Raw genomic sequence first — 18,267 nt, forward strand, 5'->3', positions numbered from 1 at the left:
GGTATAGGGTATACCAGGCAGTTTAATTTAGTAGATTTTTATCCATCACTACTTCTAAACAACTCGTAGTCTGTTGTTGTTGTTGCTGGCCCACACGGTTAGCGGAGCTAAACCAAGTCCATGACTCCAGAGACTCTGAGCAAGTCTGTAACAAAAAGTGGATCTGAAACTCGTAGTCTTATGTAATTCACCACTTTTTTCTGAAATGTCATGCTGAACCTTTTAAAAAACTAGCAAAATCTGTCTAATATTTGCAAATTTAGTTTGTAGTTATTTACCATTGTGCCCAGACGGGCAAGCCATATGTAAAATTAACGTGGCATTTAACGTGTTAAGGGAACCTGCGATACTATAAAGTGTTAAATGTCTCTATTACTGAAAATTCTCTTTTAATTTGTAAGTAAAGATATCAGTTTAATCTTACCTGAAATCAGAGTGTGCGAGGAGACTTTTCATCGTCTTGATCTGTTGAAAATGAGAGGACATGTCTGTCGCCAGAACCATATCAATGACTAGAGCTCGAAACTCCCTATGAAGAAAACACTTATTGTCATAAAATTAGTTTTATATTTTGATGAAAAAAATCAGAAAAAAATTGATATATATATATATATATATATATATATATATATATATATATATATATATATATATATATATATATATATATATATATATATATATATATATATATATATATATATAATATATACATAATATGTATATATATTTATATATATATAATATCATAAATTCATAAGATTTTGATATTAAAATTATTCACAAACTAATGAAAAAAAGAATATACTATTTTAACTTCAAAGAATTATAAAACTTTTTAAATCAGATAGGAAACGAATCCGAACACAAACTAAACTTGTGATAATTTTATTCTGAATAGATTAAAAATTATTAGCTTTAACCCTTTTGCGCCGACTGTCACAAATACGTGCCAGCATAAAACCGTATCAATCAGGGTAAAAAGATAAAACTGGTAATCAAAGTAATTTTTTAGCAGTTTATTTGTGGGCGGAGTTATAATTGTTTTAAAAAAGTTTCCCATCACAATGAATGTTTTTGAAAAAAGGAACTGTCCTAAATATATGACGATGGGCGTTAACCGGTTAAGGTATGCAGTTAGCCTCCTTGCATTATTCCCCATGCTTAATTTCATAAAATGGTTGAGGCACTAAAATTCTATGAGTATCCCAGGTTTATATTGAGTCGCATTTGCGATCACATATTTTTTTGACATATTCTCCAGGATTGCTACGAGCTGGAAAAAAAAAATTATTTTTTTCTTAGGTAGTACTGAAAATGGTTTAAATTTAGCTTCCACTTGAGCGTAACAATAACGTACCCAATGGATTTAATTTATTTTTCTTATGAATTGAAACAATGAATAACTTAAAATACTTTTGCTCAATTTTGTTGCCTGTTTAAAAACAATTTTCAGTGAGTAGTACAGATTTACTCGAGGCTCATTTCTAATTTGAAAAATTGCGAATAGAGGGAATTCTGACAGCATAGCATTTTTTTTCTTCAACTACGCACATTTAATATCTCTCATTTAGCTTATTATCCTCCAAATATAAGTTTGATAACATGCTAGCTATTGCCAGCACGTATTAAAGTGACTGTACCTTACTTTAACTATATTTAAAGATTAACAAAATGCTTAAAATATCGTAACATAATTTTCTTTAATAAGTTGGTAAGTTTATATTTTATAAAAATTATTTAATGTCTTAAATTATTAAATTTTCATCTAATATTCTAAAAGAGATAACAGCTTGGTGTTTAAAAATTTGACTTAAGATTTTTGATGTTTGAAGAGCATCTTCAAAAAATTTTAGTAGTCAAGCTCAGTCTTTAACCCTTTCGCGCCGACTGTCACAAATACGTGCCAGCATAAAACCGTATTAATCAGGGTAAAAAGATAAAACTGGTAATCAAAGTAATTCTTTAGCAGTTTATTTGTGGGCGGAGTTATAATTGTTTGATTTATTTAATTCACCATTACTTTGTTCAAAATAAAACTATTTAGTAATACTTTGAATTAACATTGATTATGTATATGATTAAACTAACAATAATTAAAGTAAAAGCAAAGTAAGTCAGTCAAATTAGGAACGACTACATTTAAGTTACCGTTTTTTATTTAATTACAACTTGATTCTGATTTTGCACTAATGCTTTTCTGAATCACCCGTCCCCAAGGGGTTAAAGCATATTTTCATCTAGTTCCAACATTTCAAGTCAACGCATATAGTTCTAACATTTTAAGCTATAACTAGATGACTGAAAACAAAAAATACATCATCATCATTCTATTTGGCATTACATTCAATGGTTGTCCGAGTCCTTTTGTGGAAAAATCTTCCAAGATAACCTATTTTCTGACCTGAACTACATGTTCCTTACCCTGATCATACTGAAATTTGATTCTACAGAATTGAGCCACCGTTGCTTTATCGGACTAGCGAAGTTGTTGTCCTTTTATTCTATTTTTTTAAAAAATTTTATTACTTTTGGGCTCGTTAAAAGTTCTAAAAGTTTCTGAGTTAAAACGACTTCACCAAAGACCATAGTTTTAGACAAAATATAAATACTTAAAAAATAAATATAAATATGTAAATAAATATTATACTATAATAACTGAATAACTTGAGTTATTACAGTGTATCAATTTATACCATAATAACTCAAAATCGAAAACTATAAAAACATACAGTTGCAGTACTAACCGCTATAATATTTTAATGTGATAAATAAATACATTATAATAATGATTCAAAATCGTCTAATAACACCGTGGAAAAATATTTTTTACTGTAGCCTGAAACTTCGTAACATATCTTAATACTTTCGTATCACTGATTTGAAATCTGCAATCAATTTGTCTTGCCAAGCTACAGTTTTTTTAAAGAAAATTTTTAGTTTATTTTTTGTTGCAATCTACTAATTTAAAAACGTTATATATAACAGAGTCTCCCGTAAATCGTGCAAAAAACTTCTAGGGGAGTAAGGGTAAATCACCAGGATTTACCCTTACCATGTATAAAAACCCATGACAGAACAGGTCATCACACTCCATTAGGAGAGCTTTCCCTATTATTAACTGTTCTGTTTCATGTAGTTCTGAAGAGTTCATTATAGGGAATAATAATGAAACGCCCTTAGCCGCATACGATGACATTTCCGGACAGCTAATTTCCAATCCAAAGGTCTTTAATGACTCGCACTCTTTTTTTGGATAGTTTCCTCTTGGTTGAAGTTTGTCGTAATTATAACACAAGCTTTTATTTTTGTTAAAATTTGTTAACTGAACTAAAAAAATAGTCAAGAATCAAGTTTTTTTTTTATTTAAGAAAATGCCAAACTGAAGAGCTGTTCGTTAAAGTCGCTGGAATGGGGCAACTCTGCAATTTTAGTAAGCAATTTTAATCCTGATGATGTGCCCTAACTTCCTTAAAAGTATGTCGAATTATGTCATCATATGTCGAATCCCTTGCTATACGTAACGTATTTAAGCTTGTTCATTTCGACTAAAAACGCCAGTTCGCAAAGATTTAGAAGCAAAAAAAAATTTTTTTTTTCAGGTTTGAAATTACCATACGCGAGCTAGGCAAGTTTAACCCTTTCGCGCCGACTGTCACAAATACGTGCCAGCATAAAACCGGATCAATCAGGGTAAAAAGATAAAACTGGTAACCAAAGTAGTTCTTTAGCAGTTTATTTGTGGGCGGGTTATAATTGTTTGATTCATTTAATTCACCATCACTTTAGTTCAAAATAAAATTATTTAGTGTTATTTTGAACTAACAATGATTATATGCATGATTAAACTAACAATAAGTAAAGTAAAGGCAAAGTAAGTCTGTCAAACTAGCAACGCCAACATTTAAGCTACCGTTTTTTGTTTATTTACATCCTGATTCTGATTTTGTACGAATGCTTTTATGCATCACTTGTTCCCAAGGGGTTAAGTATTTGTATAAATGCAACACAAAATATGCTCCCAGTGTTATTATGATAACAGTACCGACTGTTATAAAAACTTCAATTGCCCGAGGGATTTTAATTGTTAAAAATGTCAACTTTTTGTTATCGCTTTTGATTATTCGTTTCGAGTTTTTTTAAAAAAAAAATTTTGAATTAAGAAATAATACATTTTAAAGAATAAAACTAACTCTGAATAGGATTTAATTTTTAAACTACAAGTATTTAATATAAATAAGTCTCTTTTATGATAAAATACTTTTAACTACGTATGAGAAAAAAAGTTAGCAAATGGATTGTGTCTAAATTTCTAAACAAAAGTAATTTAAAAAAAAAAAACTGATGAAATGTGTAAAAGCGTTCAATTGAAATAATGAGATAATGGATTTCAGTTTACATTTAAAATAAAAAAAGTTTCCAAATGGCTTTGTACCTGTCACAGCTTGTAACGTCTAAATTAATATTTGAACGGTTAAACTTTTCTTCAATGATTATATATTAAAAGGATTAAAAAGAATAAAAAAAAGGAAAAAAGGATTTCATTTGCTGTTAACGAATTTAACAAAGTTCCGCTTTTTAGAAACCTTTGTTGATTTTTTTAAAAAAGAAAAATGCGATTAAAAGATCAAGTTATATAAAAAAAACGGTTTCAATTATAAGTGCTTCAGACTTTATTGTATCTTATCTGAATTAATAATAGAAAAAGTGAAATAAAAACGAGTTTAATTTAAAACAAAATCCACTTTGAAGTGATTGTTCATAAAAAGCAAATTATCCTTAAAAGATTAGCGAAATTAATTAACAATTCTGTTTTTGTATGAAGATTTATACATTTCAAAAGCGAAGTATTTTTAGAATGGATTTGTGAATTAAGATGCAATATATTTCGCACAATACATTTTTAATTACTCCATTATAATGATTAAGCGAAAAAAATGCATTAATTATGTTTTAATTTTTACTTTTGAATAAAAGTTTTTTTCTATTAAACAAGATAAATCTTATAATTATTAAAAAATCATTAATTCATTAAGCTCGTGTTTGTTCTAAAATTAAGAAGTAAGTCCCAAAATTATTACGCTGAAAACACACTTGTATATCTGCCTAGTTAACAAGTTCACGCCGGGGTGACCCACAGGTGGGTCACGCTAGATTGTCTCATCGGGTCGCGCACGGAGTAAAAACTGGTAACAAATACTTTTCATTTTTTAGTTTTTTTCCGGGAATAATAAAAATCCATAACTACCAATTGTTTTTAACGGATGCAATTTTTATATTGAATTGCTTCTTCAGAGATGCCAACTTGCACCGAACAGCAAAAAAACATTTAAAAGTGGTAGTTTATCTATTGCGATTCTAGATTTAATAAATTCAAATTACAATATTTTTATCCACCACTACTTCCAAATAATTCATAGTCTTAAATGATTCCCCACTTTATCAGGGATGCCAACTGCTCCGGACACGCCAAAATAATTAAAAAAACTGTAAATAACAACAAAGTAAGTTCTGCAAATATTTTACTATTTTTGCTTGGTTTTTAAAGGTATCGTAGGCCACAGTCACTATAAAGCGGTGAATTATATAAGCCTACGAATTATTTAGAAATAGTGGTGGATAAAAATCTATTAAATTGCATTTATTAAACCAAGAAACACAATTGATAAACTACCACTTTAAAATATATATTTGCTCTCCGGAGCAAGTTGGCATCTCTGCTTTATAGTAGTCATGTCATGCTGTGCCTTTTAAAAATCAAGCAAAAATAGTTAAATATTTGCAAAATTTAGTTTGCAGTTATTTACCGTTTTTTTTAATTATTTTGGCGTGTCCGGAGCAGTTGGCATCTCTGCTTCTTCGCCGTGATAAATTTCCTTACAGTGAATTGTTACTGTTGAGAATAGATTAACTCCTCCCGAATATTATCTAATATTGAAATAGTTCTTCTACCAGTATTTTCTCTTTTCCGTCCCGCTTTCAGGCACAACACCCGGCGTGAACGTGTTAAATGGGATTTACAATGCAGCTGTAAAACAATAATTAAAATAAAACGAATTTTCCAAATACTGTGTAGTTTCGCCATCCCTTGAGCGCATAAACGCCTCATTGAAAGATCTTAATAGATAAAGATTTTGTATATAATTTTTTTTAAATTATCAATACACTAAAAAACAAATGTGTTACATCAATTTAACATAATTCACATGGTTGTTATTGAAATCGGAAGTAAACTTACCTGAATTCTTCTTTACTGAGATTGTTCAGTATACAGTGTTCTTCATCTTTTAGTAGTCTGAAGGACTGACTAATGTGGTAATTTTCCAGAACAGATCTGTCGTTGTACAACAATGCTGTCTCTGATCTTTAAGGAAAAAAATAATAGAATTAGTTACCCTTTATACATGAAATAAATTATTCGATTTGAAACAATGATAACACTGGGGAACATAATTTTTATTGCATTTATATAAGTCCTCTTTCTCATGTTATTCAGTAAGGGGATTTTAAATCTGAAATTAGTTTCGTATTGAAAGCTACAGATTTTTTTTCTTCAAAATTGTAATAATATAATGTAATATAAGTTAATAATATATAAATAATAGATAGTTTGTGATGAAAAGATACGATCACGCTGTTTAAGTAGATGCAATACTTTCGAATAGGCTGTGATGTAATGAACAGGTCGCTACTCATTTGGGCATTACATGGAATATATGTACGTTAATCTATTTTATTAGTAATAAACTTAATAATATATAAATAATAGATGTTTTGAGGTGAAAAATAAATAGGTCACCACTTTATTGAGTAATATATAAACATTCTTAAGATATAAACTTAGTAATATATAATAACACGCCACCAATGCCCCTCGAGCCATCCCTTTTATCTCACCTGAAGACTTGTCATATTCAGCAGTTTTAGACTCAAACCGCGAACTCAGTAACCTCCGGACTAATTCAAAATACCACAAGCGTTTCCCCTTTGATCACCCTGTTAATAAAACTTCCCTCAATCAACTCCCAAACCGAAAATACGATATCTTAATCTCGCGTCTCCGAAGCAACACAATCCAACTTAACGAAATTTATGCAAAAATAGGACTCGTAGACTCCCCTTTGTGCGATCATTGTCAACTTCTAGAATCTGCTATGCACCTCCTCTTTGAATGCAAAAAGTTTGAACATCAGAGACAAACACTACGCGCCTCAATCGGAGTTTTTCCACTCTCCCTTCACCGTCTTCTTAGTTATAACCAATACGATAATCTCAAAAATTTAGTGGATTTTTTAATTTCAACTAAGCGTTTCTAGTCTCCAGTTTTCAAATCCATAATTAAATGCAGTTACAAATTTTTAAGTTTTAGTTTAAGCCTCTCTGAGCGCCTGGAAAAAAGAGTATGTTTTTTTTTATTTATTTTTTTGTTTTGATGAACGTGTTTCTCCAAAAGTATTGGAACCACCAAATGCTAGATTTTAATTTTTTATAATCTTCCTCTCCAAAAGTGCTTTGGAAAAATATTTAATTTTGATCTCTACTGTAAATTTGTTTCGCTTCTTCAAGAACAGCGTGCACTCTCACCATCTCATCGTCATCATCTTCAGCATCAACAACTCAACTCACAAAAGATACACCTTACAGCAAGGGGGATAAAAGCGAGTAGCAGAGATCCATCCCCCACATCATCATCAACAGTCAACAATATATAAATATTCTTAAGATATAAACTTAGTAATATATAAAGAATAGATATTCTGGGAGGTTCTTACTTACCCGGACATTACATGGAATGAATTTGTTGTCCCTGTATGTTCATAATCGTGAATGATAGCTGCAAAAAGTGTGGCGAATATTTCAATATCTGTCAACCAGTTCTGAAACATGAAACATTGATTTATTCAATGAATAACAAACTATTTAAAATATTTAATTAAAAGAGGGGCAGATTTTGTATAAATAATTATCCACTGATTGATTCCAATTCTTACACTCGTCCGAAAAGCTCTTTTAGAGAAAAACACATTAGAGGGATGTAATATATTTAAAAGTCATTCAGAAATATAAAGTATTTAATGTTTCGTCTCGAGCATTGTTTACTAGAAACGCTCAATTTTATTTGGGGAAAAAAAAACTTTTTGCTTCACTGTTCAAATGGTTAAAAGGGGGAAATGTTTCGAGCGCACAAAACACGGTCTCCTCGTCAGGACAGTATGTCTCAATTTATACATCATATATCTCTATTTCTCAATCTGTACATCAGATGGCAGTACCAGACCATTTGTAAAGTGCTTAGGGATAGTTAATTTATTTTAAATTAGATCTCAGCAATCATCAAAGATGTAAGCAAAAAATTAACCCAAAAATTAAAGATGGATAAATTTAAGTTAGGATAGATAACATAATGTACATACACTTAGTTTTAAACAATTTTTTTGAATAAGAACAACAGGCAATTTTATGATCGTTTTCTTTAAAATTATGCGGCCATCAAGTGGTTAGTGGGCTGATATCGATAATATTTTCAGAGCAATAGACAGACGATTAGTAACAATACTTACTGCTAAACCAGCTTGACATAATAAATAAGCTACAGTCTGAGTGACGTCAGCAGCATGCATGTTGTTATGATATGGATTCCTGTACCTTTCATACCCGTTTTCGATTTGTACAAGGAAACTTTCAAGAGCTGCAGTTGGTATCTGAAAAACGAGAAAGAACGTGTTCAAATCTGAAAACATACCCTTTAATGTTCGCTAATACATATTTTTAAAAGTTCCATCACCAAAGAACTTGGAAAAAAAGACAATACTTTAAATAACACATATATTTTAAATTTAAACTATAAGTACTATCTTTATTTTATTTTATATTTATAACTGGCGTTGAAAGGCCGACCCTTTTATTAGTTTACGGCTATCAAGGTTTAACTCAGTAGCCTTGCAAATTTAAAACCAAACAATAGACAAGGGCACTCCTGGATCAAACATTTTGAAAAACTGGCCACCATGGAGGATTTTTTGATGGGACTAATCCACAGTGTTCCGTGGCCACTTGCAAATCTGGCCAAAGCAGTGTAGCTTCCTAGGTCGCATTTAATGTCCAGCAGGGTACCAAGGTATGTCCTATGCCTATGACACCAGTGGTGTTTAGGTATACTTCATAATATATGCAGCTTGGATCTTCCTGAAGGTATCTGAATGAAGGTAAAATACACAAATTTTTCTGAAGATCAGTTCTAATATAAATTTTCAATCCGTCCTAATAATTGTAATATTTATATTCGTCTTGATGCTTATTTTATTTTATTTTATAGCCGTCGTTGAACAGTTGACCCAATTTTGGGCCTTGAAATTAAATTGAATTTAGGCCTTGAATTTTGGGCCGAAACCTTGAAATTTTTAACCCAATCCAGAGAACAAGGCAGTTCCTGGATCAAGTATAGGGAGAAAGTTGCCTCCATGGAGAACTTTTTATTGAAACCGGGAATGAACTGAATATAAAGAAATGAACTGAATATAACAGGAGTAGAACGGCCGATCCAAATCCGAGTGAAGGACTACCATTGTTCAACTTTGATTTTGACTTCAACTTTGATTTGCCTTTAATTTTGAGCTGAATTCAGAAGACAAGGGAACTCTTGAATCAAATATCGGGAGAAATTCGTCTTCGTGGAAAACTTTTTCGATGGAACTAACCCGTATTTTCGTTATATGGCGAGGAAATCAACCATTATAACATCCCACGGTTAGCAAGGGGATTCTAACCAATGATCCGTCTACCACTGAGGATATTTTATGTCAGCATTGTGGTCAGTGCAAGCCGGTTGCGAAATTCAAATCGGCCAGTCATCGCTTAGATTCGAACCCAGTTCACTTCATTGGAAGGCGAGCACTCTATCCCCTGGGCCATCACATCTCTCGTCTTGATGTTTAGAAATAGTTAGGCTTATTTTCCTCTAGAGATTAATCTCTCGTACAGATTTTGAGCAGGTACTAGACTTTCCTCTAGTACCTGTTAGCCAAATAACTTACCTTGAACTTCTGTATGAGACCGAATCTGTTGAGGAGGTAGTGTCCCATGTATCTCAAACATTGTCCACCCGCTACCGAATTCAGAGTGAAAACGTCAAATGACCAGTCCTCACTATTCTGCGAATGAGAACAAAAAGGTAATTAAATTGAATAATTTATGGATGGTTGACAGAATGTAAACAAACACAAGCTTCCTCAATCCGAAAGAAATTCAGAAAACTTCGTGTGTATCCCTTCGATTATGTTATGCTTACGAAGAGATGAATATATAAGCTTAATATTGTAAGAAGTTTTTTTTTTTTTTACCGTGATTTGAGTTTTTTAAAAGTTGTCTATATGCAATATGGCAATTACATTAACTGTTAGTTATATAAATTAATATGCTAACTTAATTAATGTATATTATATGATATTAGAATAAAGGATCAATTTCGAAGTTTCATTGGAATCAGGTCTTAGTTTGAAACTTTTTGCAGCTATTAAGGTCAATGTTAAAGTAAATTCCTGGAAAGCCTAACTAATAACAAGTGAGACGTTAAAAAACAGCAAAGTATAATTTCAAAAATAAATACTTTGAGTTTAAAACTAAGAAAATGTAATTTGATATTTAAACAAAAGCGATCTTGCTCAAATTAACGATTCAAATAATTTTCAACATTTCTGCAAGAATATTAATGCAAAAAAGTTGACTGCCTAAACATAAATTTCTCTCCTTGTTTAAATCCTTTCAAACGCTGCATAAATTCAGTTTTTAAAAATTTTAATAATGCTGTTTGTTAAGTAAATATTAAAATGGCTTTGTCTTTATTTAATTTTCATAATGCAAACTTTTAACTTCTGTAAAACATGAGAAAAATTCGAAAATCTAATTTAGTGAAACGTTATTAATTTAACGCCACAAGTTTAATCAGAAAATTCGCAGTGAGTTTTAAAATTATTATCCAAAAGGCAAATTTATTCACATAGCAATAAATTTTCCTTCCAACACAATGAATAAATTCCACAGAACATTTCAAAGTTTTAATTTTTTGTCTTAAATCAACTATTTCAGAACTGGTGTACACAATAGCAGAGGAGAGTATACGCTTTGGAAACTAAACAAGACATTCGCTGTGTCGAATAATTGAATAGTTCTCAATTTGATTTCAATTGCTTTCTAAGATTTAACTTCCAATTACGTGATAGCTTGGGGCTCCTTTATCGGACTCCCATCCAAGTAATGAAGTCCTTTCAGGTATGAGGAAGGAGGAGTAGGGGAGAGGGGAGTGTTTGAGCATTTGCATTGTCAGCAGGATGCGGCCATTATTCCAATATAGATTTGTAAGATTACTTTGCCTCAGTTGTTTTCAACATAGATTTTATCGATCTATGAAAAAATATATATTTTGAATTCAGCTGTGGCTATAAAATGTTACATATATATATATATATATATATATATATATATATATATATATATATATATATATATATATATATATATATATATATATATATATATATATATATATATATATATATATATATATATATATATATATATATATATATATATATATATATATATATATATATATATATATATATATATATATATATATATGAAAAAAGGGGGAAAAGGAAAAATAATAAAAATAACAAACAACTGGGGTAAGAAAAAAGAAGGATAAATTTTTTTTTAAAAATTCGGAAAATAAAAGATATAATCTTTTCATATTAGCCCATATGATTATATCCGCAACAAAGAGTACTTTCTAATATTGTATCAATATAGCCAAAGCAAAATATATCAATACAATAGTGTGAGGAGTACTCAAAAAATTTTTATAAAAATTACAACAAATAAAATAGAACACATTAAGTAAAAATAACACGTAAAAACAGAAAATAAAATATAAAGAAAGAACAGAATAAAACATAATCTATAAAGTGAGTAGTGAATTCAAATGAACTTACATGTACGGGAAATTTTTTAAGAATGATTTAAAATATTTTCGTAACAAGATTGCCAGATTGCAAAATATGAAAACAAAAGTGCAAATTGAGCGTAACTAGAGGAGTTTTCGTGCTTTTTTGTATTTATTTATTTTGCTATATATATAGATATAGGGAAAAAGATAAATAATAACAATGAAAAAAAAATAATAAAAATCCAGAAAATAAATGACATAATCTTTTCATCAGCTCACAGGATTTTCATTATTATCACTTTTCATTTTCCCTTTTTTCATTGTTTTTTTGTTTATATATATACCAAAGATTGATCTTCAAACAGCATTTATTTTTCATAATTAACTGAAAGAATTGTTTAAGAAAATTTCAATCTTTTATTTACCACTGCTTTTAATTGGTAACAACTTTTTTACACTTTCAGGAACAAATTCCATCCTTTTTTAACTGTACGATAACTGTAGAAAACAATGATTGGTAATAATGCAATTATTGATAACAATACGTACTGAATACGTTGATAATGCGAGTAATATCGGTAACGATAATTTTCAAATAAGATCATATTTAAGTCATCATTTACAATGATATACAGTGACTTAAAGAAATAAAATCGCCTGCTACTAAAATCATCCATTTTTAAAGTCTGCAAAAACAGAATTATTGTTTACATTATCAAAAGATATCAAATATCAAAACATGTTAAAACCATCCTTTTAAGAAAAAGATCTCTGTTTTTTACAATTTTCTCCTTTGGTTAGTAGACATATATGAAAAACGTCATGTTTTTTTCTAGTCAGGTTATTTCATATTTTCCTTTCTTTTCAAGTTTTGAAATGTGTATGACAAATAGATAACAAATTCCAGTTTGCAACACACGTACAATCGGAACAACGGTACAGGTTTGGAGTATATTTTTGGTGAAGTTGAAGGATTGTAGTTAAAAAGAATAACTGGAGTGCAGAAGAATACAGATCATACTGGGGAACAAAATTTTCTATCGCATGAGAAATTTTTGAACGGATCTTTTATATTTTCGCGTCGCTGATTTCAAATATGCAAGCAGTTTCTTTCTACAAACTACAGTTTTTATGAAATTTAATAATGCATTTCTACCAGGAGTTTTAAAATTTGCTCGAGTAAATATTGTGTGTCCCCACATCTCTGCTACAAAAGGAGTGGTAGGAAGTAGATGATAATACGTTTCAGTTTAGAATGTAATACGTTAAGAAATACCTGCAGTCTTTGCTCTTATTGGGAATAAATTTCCCAAGTGGAATTAAATATAAAACTGAATTTTATTATTAAGTAACTAAAACAGCATTTTTTAATAGTTTGAAAGCATTATCGTTTCAATGTTTTTGATTTATGTGATTGATTTACTTAGATTAGGTGGTATTCTAAGTCCCTACAAGTAAATATAAATGCGAGAATTAAAAAGACTTTTATAAACACCTAATATCTAAATATAAAATACTACATAGAATGCGTAGTGATTGGCATCATCATCATCGAAATATATCTGGGCGCCTGGGGCCGTTGGCGGCCTTTTTCCCATTCGTCTTGTATTGTGATCTTTAAGGTGGTTCTTTCTGGTAATTGGAATGCAATTGGAATAAAAGGAAATTAAATATTTTGAATTTTAGTTAAAATTACGTCACTACAAAAATGAGCTGCCATCGGTCTGAGGTTTATGTCTTCTCTTAAGTTTTCAAAAGTAAAAATTTCGTTGAATCCTGCGGTGTCACAATTTTTGGTTTTTTCGAAAAATCTGAAATTTAGCTTTGCAGTATGATGATCTAAAAAATCTATGTTGAGGTCGCGATGCATGTTTTTATTGCGGATAAACCATCTTGCTTTTGTTATTTTCCTGAGGATTTTATTCTGACATATTTTGAGTTTTTTAAGGGGTAATGTGGAGATGTTGCACCAAGCTGGAGATGCATAAGTTAGGATGGGACGGATCATCGAGATCAAGAGTAAACGTTTAAGTCTGAGTTCCATTTTGGGGTTCTGAAGAAGGATTTGTAATCTATGACAGGCTGCTTGTGCTTTGTTGATAACTGTTTTGACGTGATCTTTCCAATTAAATTTGCTGTTTATGACCAGACCAAGATATTTTGACTATGGGTATAGTTTCGTTAAAGAGAACAACTTGATTTTTTGGGAGGATAGTTTTTCTTTTATGTTGGATGATTAGTAGTTTCGATTTTTGGCCGTTGACTTTAAACTTCCAGTCTAGACACCAGGTTTTTATTTCCGTAAGCTTTTCTTGGAGTTTCTGTAAGGCAATGTTGGGATTTATGGACTTCACGACAATTCCTGTATCATCTGCGAAAAGTGCTGAGATGCTGTTAAAGTCTTTTCTGTCGATGGGAAAGTCGTAGGTAAATAATATGAATAGTATGGGCCCAAGGATGCTTCCTTGAGGTAGTGATTGGCAGCACAGCTGAAAGTCCATATATATCGAGACGGAAAAGAGTAAAAACTGGTAACAAAAATTTTATTTTTTTTAGCTTTTTTTCAGGAATAATAAAATATCCATAACTACCAAATTTTTTTTAACGGATACAATTGTTATATTGAATTGCTTCTTCCCCCCCAAAAAAACTAATAGCAAATTACTGTTTATTGCATACCTGCTAACTCCTCCGGATTTTCCGGAGGATTTTATTTTCATATTTAAAGTGGTAGTAATTATATACCATTTTTTTTTTATAATCTTAATTTTTAAATGATATTGATCACCACTATTCTTACAAAAATTAAGCACATATATTAATATGCGTTACTATCATGGTTGTCAACTTAAGTTTTCTCAAATACAACGTATTTGTTTGATTAAAATTGAAGTTTTAATTCCATTTTAATACCACTGGGAAAAATGATAATGGAAGGGATTAAAAGTTACCAGGTATGTTATTGTTAAAAATAGATTTTCCTCTCTCGAAAATTATCTATTATTGAAATATTTCTACTACCAGTTTTTTCTCTTTTCCATCTCGGTTTCCAACGCTCATATGTTCTTTGTCTCAAGTGTGACTTTCTAAGGGGCAGACAACTAAACAGAGGTTGGACTAAAATATAGAACTTCTATTCTAACTTTATGTAGACAATTTTTGTTTTAAAAAATAATGTTTTGGAAGATTTTTCATGATAAAACTGTTGATACAATTTGAAAGATCATGCTTGAAGCTTTCAGAAATGAAGTCATAATTTACTCTTGCAAAATATGCATCCTCCAAACTGAAGAGAGCAGGCTGTTAACTTTTTTTTAGTTAAAATACCAGTAATTTCGAAAATAATCTACTCAATTGCGTTATTTATTTTAAAATACTCTTTTTTTTTTAATGATAATGGTATTGGAAAAGGAAAAAAAAACTTTTTCCGCCATTTTGGTTGAAATTTTGCACAGGTAAAATAACCTATTTTTAAAAACTTGATCTTTGTAATTGTGCCAACAGTTTTGCAATGTAAAATTTTCTAAAACGTTTTCAGCTAAAAGAAAAAAAAATTTTAGGACAGAAAAATATTTTTATTTCAAGAAAATATTTAGGAGATAAATATTTTCAAGCTGCAATAGTAAAATATACTAAGAAATCTTAACATGCAACGTTCGCATTCTGCAGCGTAGTGCACCGTTTAACATTGTCACTTTAGAGGTGCAGAGTGCAGTAACGAAAGGGTTATGTGTGCAATGGGCATTGGTTCGATTTCAAAATTTCGTAACTACACTATGTAGCAGTCAAAACGAGAAATGTTTAAAAATATAACTAATGTCTAAATAAAATAAAAATATAGATATAAACTAGTGGTCTGCGCCAACGCCTCCTATAACTGAAAGCCTCCACACGTTTTTTTATAGGTAGTCCGATCAGACCACTATGAAGGATATCCACTTACCGAACGAGTCATTTAATACAGAATATATTTAAAATAAGAAAGTGGTAGCATATATATGACTAAAAATTAATTTTATTTATGAATGCTAGGAGGCATCGCCCCCTGCTCGCTGGCGCTAGCCAACCCCCGGAACTGCTTTCGCAGTTCATTTCGGATTGCTTCGCAATCCAATGCTCGCTTTGCTCGCTCATCGGATGCGCTCTTAACGTCTAGCTTTTGTATACTTTTTTTAATACTGAAATTCCGAAAACTTTCCTCTGTAGAAAATTCTAAACCTGTGCATTTCAATATTATCTGGGCATTTGGCGATACAACACTTATAAAATTGAAGGATTTGTTACGTCAAGCGCTCAGGTATCATAATTTTGATCTAGTTGCGCTTCTATGTCATTTTGATTTATGTTGCTAAGTTAACTTTCAAAAAATTCTATGGCTGGCAACAGCATTTTTATTTTTTAAGTTGTTTATTTTTATTCGCGATCGCAACGAACTATAGGGGGCGTTGTTGTATGAGACGCATACCTGCGATTTCTACATGAACCGTCATTCAGTTACTCTAGAGACGTCGTTAATATAGCATTGCAACGTTCCTTCTTTATTGTGGCTAATTAAATTTAAAAAAGAAAAATGCTTGATATTCTTTCTTATGCAAACGAAAACAAAATGGCATCTCTTTTTATTAGAGAAGGAATATCCAAAACACATCGGAAAAATATTTGTACATTAACAGAAAAAAATATGTATATTCTTATAAGAGTTAAAACCTAATACCCGAGAAATAGTTTTACTAAATTTAATGATATAACATGAAAGGCCCATTTAAACTTTACATTCTATAGTTTTAAGAATCATATTACTTCAAAAATTAAAATGAACAAAAAGTATACATAAGCCTCATAATTTTATGAAATTTAATTTTGTAAACAAAGTTTTTTGACAACAATTTTTATCAAAAAATTTCAAGTTTCAATAAAAAATCATTATTTAGAAACTAAAAAACGTAAAATAAAGAATGCTGACGAAACAAAAAAAAAAAAAAACAATTCTTTTTTGTCGCCATTTTTAGTGCTACGAAAATTCGTCTTTGGGATTTGCCAAAAACAAAACAAGATGCAATTGTATTTTTTTAGGAGGGAAATATTTTACCGAAAAAACGAAAATGTACCAATTCCCACAACATAAAACTTTATCTTGGTAAACGTACGTTTTGGAAATGTTATTTTATTTGGAATCTTATATATCAGAGTTCATATGGCGATATGATTGTTTTGAATCTGTGCTAAACTCTATATCGGCTCATTTTCCACCGAAATCCGATTGACTATTTTGATTTTAAATAAAGTGTTTTATTTTATGAATTGTCGCAAAAATTTTAAGTGTAGATTAGCGGCACTTAAAAACCGCCAAATCTGTAGCGGCGGTGGCGTTAATAAGTAAGTACCGAATTTTTATTCCATACTTTTCTGAATCATATTACTTCAAACATTGGAATATACAAGAAGTATACATAAACACATAATGTTATACCATTTAATTTTTCAAAAAAAGTATTTTGAGAACAATTTTTATCAAAAAATTATAAACTTAAAAACGGAAAATAAAGAATTCTTAGGATAAAAAAACGATTTCAAGAATTCTTTACATTGAAATAAAAACTTTCATATTGTTTCTTTTTTTATTATTCTTATAGTTCTTAATCAGACGTAAAAAACCATTCTGTAGAGAACCATCATCAAATGAAAAAAAAATATTTACAGGCAAATTTTTTATTGTAAAAATCATTGCACTTACCTGATTTATAATTCCTGGAGAATTCCAAAATGATAAGTTCCTTGTTTGTCAACTTAATTCTTAAATAATAGATACATAGTTTATCCCTTCATTACTTTTAGATAACATACTACACAGCAAAATTTTATAATAGATATGAATTTGAATATGTAGCTAAGAACAGAATAGCTGAATTCTAGTTGAACTTATTCTTTCAAAACTAAAAAAATACTTACCAAGAAAGCGATTAAAATTAATAAAGAATCAGCACAAATGGCACTATTTCAAGTAACTTGGATAATTTTTTATTGTTGTTTTCCGAATTATATGGATACAGAAATATATACTATTCTATAACGAAGAAGAATATGTTATAACTATTACAATTCTGTATGTTCTGAATTCATATTTATTCACTGGAATGACGAAAGCAATGTTGACTTCACTTTAATTCGAAATGAATTGAAGACAGAAGAAATGCATTTTACCTTAATACACACATCTGTAACAGTATCCGAAATCGGAAGTCATCAGCTGCAAGTTTGTTGATAATAGAAATTAAAAATTATTGAGGAATTTTTCTTCAAATGTTTGGCGTGTTCTGTTCCTG

The 18,267-nt window shown here is 30.1% G+C and overlaps 1 protein-coding gene across 3 annotated transcripts in view; it reads right to left on the reverse strand.

Moving 5' to 3' along the window:
* LOC107451545 (dual specificity calcium/calmodulin-dependent 3',5'-cyclic nucleotide phosphodiesterase 1) overlaps nt 1-18,267 on the reverse strand; it is a 600,146-nt gene that overhangs the window by 18,256 nt on the left and 563,623 nt on the right. For all 3 annotated transcript variants that reach the window (XM_043042289.3, XM_043042288.3, XM_043042290.3), the window contains 5 exons: nt 10,035-10,151; nt 8,562-8,702; nt 7,777-7,877; nt 6,239-6,364; nt 425-529 (listed from right to left, as the gene is read on the reverse strand). In XM_043042289.3, the coding sequence (XP_042898223.1) occupies nt 425-529; nt 6,239-6,364; nt 7,777-7,877; nt 8,562-8,702; nt 10,035-10,151 (590 nt within the window). The remainder of the gene's footprint in view (nt 1-424; nt 530-6,238; nt 6,365-7,776; nt 7,878-8,561; nt 8,703-10,034; nt 10,152-18,267) is intronic.

Source organism: Parasteatoda tepidariorum, chromosome 9 (genome assembly GCF_982258835.1).
Source record: "Parasteatoda tepidariorum strain Cologne lab strain chromosome 9, Ptep-v5.0, whole genome shotgun sequence".
Taxonomy (NCBI): Eukaryota; Metazoa; Arthropoda; class Arachnida; order Araneae; family Theridiidae; genus Parasteatoda; species Parasteatoda tepidariorum.